Source organism: Callorhinchus milii, unplaced genomic scaffold, assembly GCF_018977255.1.
Source record: "Callorhinchus milii isolate IMCB2004 unplaced genomic scaffold, IMCB_Cmil_1.0 Scaffold17, whole genome shotgun sequence".
Classification (NCBI taxonomy): Eukaryota; Metazoa; Chordata; class Chondrichthyes; order Chimaeriformes; family Callorhinchidae; genus Callorhinchus; species Callorhinchus milii.
Genome location: NW_024704758.1, coordinates 11,661,132 through 11,670,839, shown reverse-complemented (window position 1 = coordinate 11,670,839; position 9,708 = coordinate 11,661,132). Strand labels below are relative to the sequence as shown.

The 9,708-nt window shown below is 37.5% G+C and overlaps 1 protein-coding gene across 1 annotated transcript; it reads right to left on the bottom strand.

Moving 5' to 3' along the window:
* Window positions 1-7,271: 7,271 nt before the first annotated feature.
* fshb (follicle stimulating hormone subunit beta) lies at window positions 7,272-9,162 on the bottom strand. Its single transcript, NM_001292382.1, has 2 exons — window positions 8,977-9,162; window positions 7,272-7,547 (listed from the first exon to the last, which is right to left on the bottom strand). The coding sequence occupies exons 1-2, from the start codon at window positions 9,160-9,162 to the stop codon at window positions 7,272-7,274; spliced, it is 462 nt and encodes a 153-aa protein (NP_001279311.1).
* Window positions 9,163-9,708: the final 546 nt, after the last annotated feature.

Genomic DNA, 9,708 nt, shown 5'->3' with positions numbered 1-9,708 from the left:
ATATTCTCTTAGGGGGTTTTTTCTGACCAAAAAACATAGAAATGAAGTAGAAAGTGTGGCAAAATATGTGCACTGTATTGTGCCAGCACATGGCATCTATGATGTGATAAATCCACCTTCATCAGCTGGCTTTTTTTTTACCTTCAATCAGCAGGGCGAAACCTTGGGCAAGTTTCCTTACTCTACACGCCTAATAATAATTCCTCCAAAACAAAAAAAATAATAAATTGGTCATTTTCAATCCACAACTGTTTGTGGGACATTGCTGTGTGCAAATGGCTGCCGCGTTCGCCCACAAATATACGGTCAATTCACTTTACAGCATATTCTGTGAAGCGCTTTGAGATGTCTAGAAGACGTGAAAAGCGCTATATCAAATGCAAGGATTATTTTTATTATTATTACTTATCTTACTCGCAAGCTTGATCCTTAAATTGTGTTTAATCACAGGCTAAAGCAAATTACTGTCACAATGATGCATTTAGTAGTTGTTAGGGACAAAGTTTCAGACTGCTTAATATATTCCATCAAGAATAGGAGCTTTGGAGTAACACTGAATAACTAAAGCAGACATAGTAGGTACAAGACTTATAAACTTTAAGTCCCTGTGAACGACTTGGAAGCACTCAAGTTTATAGGCGGCCCATCAAAAATGGTATTTTTAGAAGATTGGTATTGAAATGCATTAGCATGTTTATGTAGTTGTAAATTAACTGAACGTGATGCCATTTGTGTTTTTTGATTTGTTACATGATTAATTGAACTGCTAACGTTCTAGTTTGAGTAGCAGAACATTAAAGTCTAAATGTATCCAGTTAAAAACTTTCAACCGCTAATGTCATGGGACTAAATTATGTTCAACATTATTGTTCTGTTGGATGTCCTCTCAACGTGAAAGGTGCTATATGATGTAATTTTGTTGTTGTTGTTCAGCTCTCTTTCTAAGTACGGTGCAGAATTTGTCACAAGTCATCAAATATTTAGGGTATGCCCTGAAGGAAAGATACACTTGAAGCTTGTTGAATAAAAAATAATCTTAGGTAACAGCATCTTAATTAAATTTACAATGGTTGGGAAATGAGGTAATTTCAAAATGATTCTTGACCTCAGTATTTTTCCAACAACTATTTTTAAATGTTTGTGTACGGGTAACCACTCAAAACTGAAAGGCTGTCCCACTTTTAAAATTTGAATGGTTACAAAGAATTGTTACGTACAGTAAGTTTTAAACCGACTTTGTTTCATTCTGCCCATTTCTATCCAGGTATTAAGTCAAGCGCAGGTACACACAATTGGGTGTCCATTGGCAAAGATGGGAAAGGAGGATCTAGGCACGATTATAAAGCGTTCACTGAAAGAGTTTACTCAAGCACTCACTCTGATCTATTTCATTTTAAGTCAAAACATTGGTAAAGCTATACTTAAAATACTGTGCATATGTGCAGAATCCCGTGATTGTGCAGTGAGTACAAATTAATTGACTGCCTTTGATTTTTATTTTCTTGCAAATTCTAACTTCAGTTCAGGCCAGAATTGTTGTCTGTATCAATAGTACAAGTTGGGTTCAAGAACATTTTTACGTTTGGAATATTATAGTTTTCACTGCCAGCCAGGCAACCAGCCAGCCAGCGTTAACTGATTTCAGTGGGAAATGTAATACAGGATAGGAAGCAATGCAATGAATACAGTTAGTCATCAGTTAGGAAATGGTTTAGGAAAAGTCCTTCTGAATAGCAGATAAGTTGAACTGTAAGAGTAGTTGAAGGGAGCGATTTTTGTTATATAGTCGTGATATTTAAAATTGGGGTAAACAAAGGATACAGTTTAGATGATTTGCAAGCTAAAAATAAGGAGTGTTCCTGCCTGCATTACTCTAAAGATCCCACCACTGATGATCTCCATCGCTTCTAAAAAAAACCCGCATTAAATGGAAACAGTTTCAAAACCTGTACGCAGATTAAAAAAAATTAAACAGGAAAATATAAATACACGTAAATTGCAGCTGGTGGACAAAACCAAAGAGTTTGCTTATTAGTACTATAATGAGCAAGAGACCTTGTAGGCTGTTTTTTTTAAAAAAGCTGTATTTCAGTGAGATGTAATGATGATTTTGATCTTACTTTGGATGTGCTTTTTGTTATTCAGAGCAACTTTCAATCTTTTTTTTAATAGCATGAAGAAGACTGGAGTTTTCGATCCTTCTTTAGCTGAAAGGAACATGGCAGTGCTGTTGAACCGGAATTGGCAACCTTCCTCCTCGCAATGTTGCACTCCTGCTCCAGTCGGAGGAAGAGATAACCATGTGCCAAACCGAGAAACTAACAAACCGTTGGACGCAAAGGCTCGCAATTTAAACTCGCAAAGCCGGGTATATGAAGCACATTGTCCTACAACTTTCACGGGTGGATCTCCGGATAGATACACAGGCACAGGACCAAAAGACGTGTCAGCTAGAAAGAAGGAAGCATGGCCACACATCTCGCTTGCCTGCCCTATCAAAAACATATACTGTAGTCCACAGTCAGAGGTAAAGGTACTCAAAACCATTCTGTGATCACAAGCTCACAACAAGAGGCACAGGTGAAGAAGGCACTTCAGCCTGTAACTGATACCCTCAACGAAAACAGTTGTACAAACTAATCATTCGAATAGCTACTCAATACATCATTGGAGCAACATTACTGACATCGCCACTTAAATGATGAAATTTTAGAAGGAAAAAGGTTATTTCCCTTAATTTGCTTGATATTGATTCTTCATTTAATATTTGTGTGTTGAATTTCGAGATCATAAAAATTAGGTGTTAAACATCTATTGCAAACCCCACCATTTGGATTACATAAGGGAAGAAAAACGTTTGATAAACAGTGAGAAAGGGTTTCAAGTTTCTTTACATCCCCAAAGGAGAGAGTGGCTCCGACATATGGCAATCAACATGAATTTAAACGTACCTAACCCATAAATAAGGCTTGGCTTTAATAGACTTTGGGATTGTTTCATAGTCTGTTGTGAACAGATCACTCTAATCCAGGAAGTGTGAAGCTTCAATTTGCTTAATTCGACACCAGGAATATTTTGTTTAATATGTAAGCCATAGGAATGTATCTCCGTTGAGTCCTCCTGACGTGAAAGCACTATACAAATGTAATTTTGTTGTTGTTGTTTTATAGATTACTCCTGAGCTCAAAGCTCATGGATCAAGCATTGGTGTACCTCATTTCCATTTTAGTGTCGAGTTTATGTAAAGGTATAAGCAGTGCATATGCAGAATGTTTATTTACAGATGTATATAAATGTAATTTTGTTGTTGTTATAAAGTATTGTTAATATCCATAACATAGAACTATTTTTATATAGTGAATTGCATCACATAATAATCAATTTAATTTATACAGCATGAAGTTTAAGTTCCTTTGTGTGCTGACACAGGTTTCTCACTGAGAGTGGTATGACATTTATTTAAGCACTCTAAGATGCTACCACGTGAAGGACGCTACATAAATACAAGTTGTTGTTGCATCAAGTCTTCACATCTCTGCCATGCTTTGGTTATATTAAGGTGCTTTACAGAGTATTGTTGCATCTATGGCCGGCTGTGCAGCAGTGAAGTGGTGGCTGTTTTTTCTTCTTGTGTAATCGCTGATGCCAAGTTTGAATCTAAATTTACATTTCTGAATATTTAATTAAATGAAATATTCTTATTATATCTTGGTGAAACGGGTAATACCTGTTTTTGTGATTGAGAGGTTATAATATTTGCTCATTGTTTTGATAATTGTTTTGATAACAAAGATAACTTAGTAGCTCTGTGAAGAGCTTTCCGACATCCTTGACAATGTGATAAGACGCTATATCATTTCTATTGTAACTATATCATTACTATTGCAATTGTAACAATTGCAGCCGAAGACAAGCGATCTGCAATGTGCATTCTATAATGGGGAATGATGATGCATTTAAATTTTATTTCAATGTTTTTAAATTCCCCATATAAATCATTTTATTTCAAAAACAACTGCCTGAATTTTGTCCAAAACATAACACCTGGAAAAGAATGAAGTTTAGCTCTCTAGTTATTTCAATTCTCAGTACAGATGGCTGATGTTTCATTTTACTGTGATGTGTTTTTTAAATGTGATAATATAGAATAAAAAAGCAATGCAAGGAACATTTTGCAACCTCTTTGTTGAATATTTTCACAGGAAAGAGTCTTTAAAGGCTAAGCTACTTTGATACATTTTTATTTTTGAATAATTTTTATTTTTTAGTTTACACACAAGCACATTAGTAGGTCAAGATGATAATAATAAAAATAATAATCACAACGACTGTTTGTGGGACACTGCTGTATGTGATTGTTCGCTGTGTTTCGCTTACAAAACAGTCAATTCACTTTACATGAGAATTCTAGAAGACCTGATATCAAAAGTGCTATGATCAAATGAAAGAATTATGATTATGATTATTATTATTGTTAAGACAGGGAGTATCAGAGGTTAGGGGCACAGTGGATGAAGGCACAGGCACCAATGGTTGTGTGGAGGATATAGGGATAGGTATGGCAGCAAACCTGTGTTAGCTGAGCGAAGGGGACAGGCAGTAAACTGGGGTACGATCAGGTCATATTATGCTTCTTTAACACCTTGAGAATAGGATACAGAGTAAATGAGTTTAGCTTGCTGTCAGTGTTAGTTCAGCTCTGTTTTGTCTATTGTGTGCTTTAACATTTACCCCAAATATGGCCTGTCTGGAATTTGACATTGGGATTACTTTTAGGCGGGTTAGTCAACAACAGCTGAAGTAGACTTTTGTACTGCAAAATTCAAAGTATGAGGTGGTAGTGGTACATCTCAGAGGTTCAGATGATACATGAACCAGAAGACTGAACGATGAGCCTATCTGAAATGTAACTTTATTACTGGCTTTAACTTGAGGTTATCCATGTAATTCTTAAGTTTTCTATGCTACTGTTTCCCGGTGACAGAAGTGTGCTCTGAGAGCGCTGAGGCTGGTACACAAGGAACAGTTGGGAGGGACCTCAACTTTACTGACTTCCGCAGAGCTTACAACAAGTGAGATGTGGCTGTTTGCAGTTCTGGCACATGCAGCCACAAGAAATTCTGTGCTGACAATATTAGACATGATTTCTTATGCCCAGCAAAGTGTCCGACGATGACTGATACAATATCTGACTCATTCTTAGCCAGTTGTGCTTGGCTGGGTGTTAGTCCAGAATAATTGACCACAAGAGAATTACTTCTTGGTACTAATTCTCACTTTCATTTCATTCAATAGCATAACATGCATTATGGCAAATGCAAGGATTATTATTATTATTATTATGGCACTTGCTTCTCGTGTCCTTATGTGTAATTAAACACAGTTAGTTACTGGATAGTGCATTTTTTCAAATGCACTGCTCAAAAGTTCACCACTGTTAAAGCATAAAGCATAAAGGATAAATTGAGATGTTAATGCGGTTTTGATTGAATATTTTCAGGCCAACAGTTTGAGAGTTGTTTTTTTGAGCGGATTATATTCATGTCTGTATAGTTGGGCTCAGGATGCTTCAATATAAACTCAAATATTTGTTATTGTGTTGGCCAATGTGCATTCTGTTTAGTATTTTTTTAGATAAAAAAAAGGGGCAGATTATTGCTCTAAATGACACTTTATGGTGTAAATATTTTCAGTTGCCTCTGGTTTGATTTTCACAAGTAGTGGTACCTTGCATGAAATTCATACACACATTTGTAAACAGAACTAAGATAACAGTGTCTCTCCCTATTAAAAATGCAGCTCACAAAGTCAATATTTTCACCAAGGAGCTCTTGGGATCAGTTTAGCTGATGCTAATTCACATACAGCACACTGCAGTTTATGTGAATCAAAGAACCACTGGATCAACACTGTATTTGAAACTTTGTTTTGACCATCTTCATGAATACTAAAACTGTATATTCATTAACCAAAGGGTTGCTGACTGAAGAACGGGCAGTGCAAAGTTTTATTTGTGTGAAACTTCCCCAAAGTACTTTATAATCCAATTCCCAAATCTCACTTCTGCAATTTCATCGTATTTTTTGATCCAATGTTGCTGATGTTGCTGTGCTTTAGCATCTTTTATGAGTTATTATTCTTCAAGTGAATATTTTATTGGATAGGGGCAATTATAAGTAAAACCTTTAGTTTTGAATTAAGTGAGTGGAACAATTTCAAATCACATTGTTATAGAAATATTGAAATTTACAACACAGAAGGGGGCCATTTGGCTCAATGAATCTAATCTGGCTTTTAGAGTAAAGTATTAAAATAATCCCATAGCCCTTCAAGCTTCTATCCTTCATATTCCTGTCCAATTCCTCCTAGCAGCATCAGAACCCACAACGGACTCTGCCTCTACCACCTTACTTGGCAGGGCATTCCACATCCCAATAACTCAGTTAAAAAANTTGTCTAATATCACCTTGAATAGGCTACAACTTTCTAGGTTGGTTGAAGGACTGTAACAACCCTGTCCTTTCACCTCTACCGCAGGCCATTACACCTCTGTTTCACTGCACTTTGTCTACAGTTCTCTCACAAATCCACATGCCATATTTTATTCTTTCCAACCATCCTCTCTCAGACTCACAGCATAAATTGTGTACGACTCCCCCCCCCCCGCCCCACCCATGCAACATTGTACAGCATATCTAATAGACATGCAGAAGTTGTCATCCATGTAAAATGTATGCCTACAATGTATATTGTAAATTATAACACAGTTGTTTCGTAGGCTTTTAGCTGGTTAGACTCCAGCAGTACCCCAATACACACTCTGGGGTCTCTAAGCCTTGCCTCTTGCCAACCTGCACCTAATACTTTCTGCAATTAGGTAAGCAGGATGCTCACAAAGGAGGGATATAAAGCACAGTATACATCAAATACACAATTCAAATGCAGACAATTCAGCATTTTTATTGAAAGGTTCAAATAAATTACATTGTACAGATAGCGAATGCTACAGACAGGCAGATCAGACTATACACAAGGATAAATAACATTGATCTTCACTCTTATAAAACAAACTTTAAGTCTGTCTTTTGTATTTTCATCCAAATCATTAAAAACACTAAAAAAAAGCTGATACATAACAATGGTTTAAATAAGTTGGTACATAATTGAAAAGTAATACATATTTGTGTTTATTAAATATTAACCAAAGCTAAATTGATTGAGACATCATCGTTACTGAATAAGGTTACAATGCCATGGCCGTACACAAAACATCAAATGTTCCTGTGCAGAAGTGTACTGTGCATTATTAATGATCTTTTTTTCCTTTGTTGTGTGAAGGAACAATATTTTGGTTCCAATGCTGAGACTGTGCAGTCAGTGGTTTCGGTATTGCACATTCCACACTGGCAGCTTATTGCTACGGGATAAGTGTAATAAGGACTAACGTTGGAAGGGCAGTTGGGGATGGTGATTGTTTGATAAATGACTTCCTTGTAGCTGCAAATGTATTGATAGATGGAGGCCATGCGCTCCTTGAACACTGGATCCTTTTAAAACAGAAAAGAAAGTTACAATTCGGAAGAAGTTTAACAAATAAGCTTCGATGCTTACACCACAAAGAAACCCAATTTTCTGTCATGCAACAAACCAAATACCAGCTTTCTGATCATTATATGGTTATTATATGGTTATTCTGTGCAGAAGAGTCAGGTTGGGGCAGCAGAGAATAGAAGAAGCCATAGCCCTTTCAATCAATTACTCTTCCTGAAGGAGGGGAGACTACAGGGATGTGCAGAGAAGCAGAGACCCCTATCATATAGGTTCCCTGATGATCCTTGACAGGGGGAAACTGCAGGAAGCTCCTTCTCCTCCACATACGTAGGGCAAGCTTTACCAAAGGGAATTGGGATATTTCCCCTCTACAATCACCTGGGGGTATAAGTGAGGATAACAGCCATGAAGACTCACAGGGAACAGTCGCCGTTGGCCTTGAAAGCTGTGGAGATACTTGTGGGAGGAGGACCACCATGAAAGAGCCTCAAGACCGAGGAGGATGGCACTGTCGGGTGTGTAATCAATTAAAAAGCAGCTTGATGCTGTGACGGTAGGACAATTGGGTGGGGATTCTGGAGGGATCAGATCAGATAACCTTCTTAATCTGAACAAATCTTTTGATCAGAAGGATCATCCCAGTCAAAATAATCCTGCCCAGGAAATCACCCCCCTGTAACATGTGCTGGGTGAGAGGAATGTAAGCAGTTAAACATTGATACAGCTTTTCCATTACATTTTAGAATGTGTGAACCTTTCAACCCATTCCAGCATTAATGGCCTGGGTCACATGTAAAAGCATTGCACAAGTTGTTGCAATTGCTCAGAATGACTAGTTCACCCTTCGTTCCACTTCCAAATCACTTTCAACACTAAATCCAAAGCTCTTTGAGGTGGAGAATTGAGCTAATTATAGTCAAGTGTATCTTTTCTAGTGATAAACAATTTAAACTAACTTCCCATCCTTTACTGTTCAAAATCTATCTTCTTTGCGAAACAGCAGATTTAGATAACTCTACAATCGCTTGCGTATTTTGCAAAACTGGAGGGTTTGTTACAGATAACAATTATGTATTTATGCAGTGCATTTCAAGGAGGGAACATGTCTTAAAGCGCTTCACGTGTGGAGGAAGCTGAAAATGCAGTTGAAAAGAAACGTCATAAGGCAGGCGTTAAAGGTGGGAAGGCAAGGGGCAAGGCAGAGGTACCAGAGAGTGGGAGCGAATGGCTGAAAGCTTGCTCACCGATGGTGAGTCGGGTCAATAATAAATAATCCTTGCATTTGATATAGCATCTTATCACATCGCTGGGATGTCTCAAAGCGCTTCACGAAATACACTGTGAAGTGAATTGGCTGTGTATTTAGTGGGCAAAATGCGTTGAGCGAGGGATATGAACAATCAGTTATTGCTTGCATTTTCTCACCTTTGTGAAGCAGTAACCAGAGCACCAGCTAACATTGACATTGCCACAATACCCACACTCTTCCTTTTCCACCGCCATGGTGATGTTCGTCAGTTGACAATTGTTCTGACAGTGGATGGACACCCAGCATAGAATCAAGAGAAATCCATGAGCTGCTGAGATCCTGTTAACCATTACTAGCAACATTGGATTAGCCTAATAAGTTAAATGGAAAAAGCCCAATAAATGACAAATAAAAATAAATTTACGGTTATCAGTATCTTTTCTTTCTGTACAATAAACATTAAAATGCTCTCCACAACTCACTCAAGATCATCACACGCATCCGTGTTTTCACTTAACCCCCACTGATTGACTCTAATCTCCTGACCGCTCTTTCGTCACAAGCTTCATGGGAGGAGAATGCTGGATTGGAGCCCGAACCTGCAAGATTTGCTGGTTTTGCTACTCTTTTTGTGAACGAAATGCCACCGTAATGCACCATTTATTTCAATATTTAACCGTCGGAAAATAATCACTGAGACTTTAAAAGCTTTTTAAAGAAAATTATTTAGCGTTAAACCAGACATCTTAAACATGCTACCGCAATTTTGCGCTTTGTTAAAAACAAACTTTACAACAGTAATACCTTGTACAGATGCAGGCACAGCAGAGGTTTTCTTTGACTTGCACTGTCACTGTACTGTTGAAATGGTCACAGCTTTATCTCCTTTTATACTAAATCGGTGCTAT

Bases quoted from the DNA above. Each gene is read 5' to 3' on its own strand.
- fshb (NM_001292382.1), bottom strand. From the start codon at position 9,162: ATGTTGCTAGTAATGGTTAACAGGATCTCAGCAGCTCATGGATTTCTC. The intron at 7,548-8,976 runs GTGAGAAAATGC...CTGTTTTAAAAG, and splicing joins CTGGTTACTGCTTCACAAAG to GATCCAGTGTTCAAGGAGCG.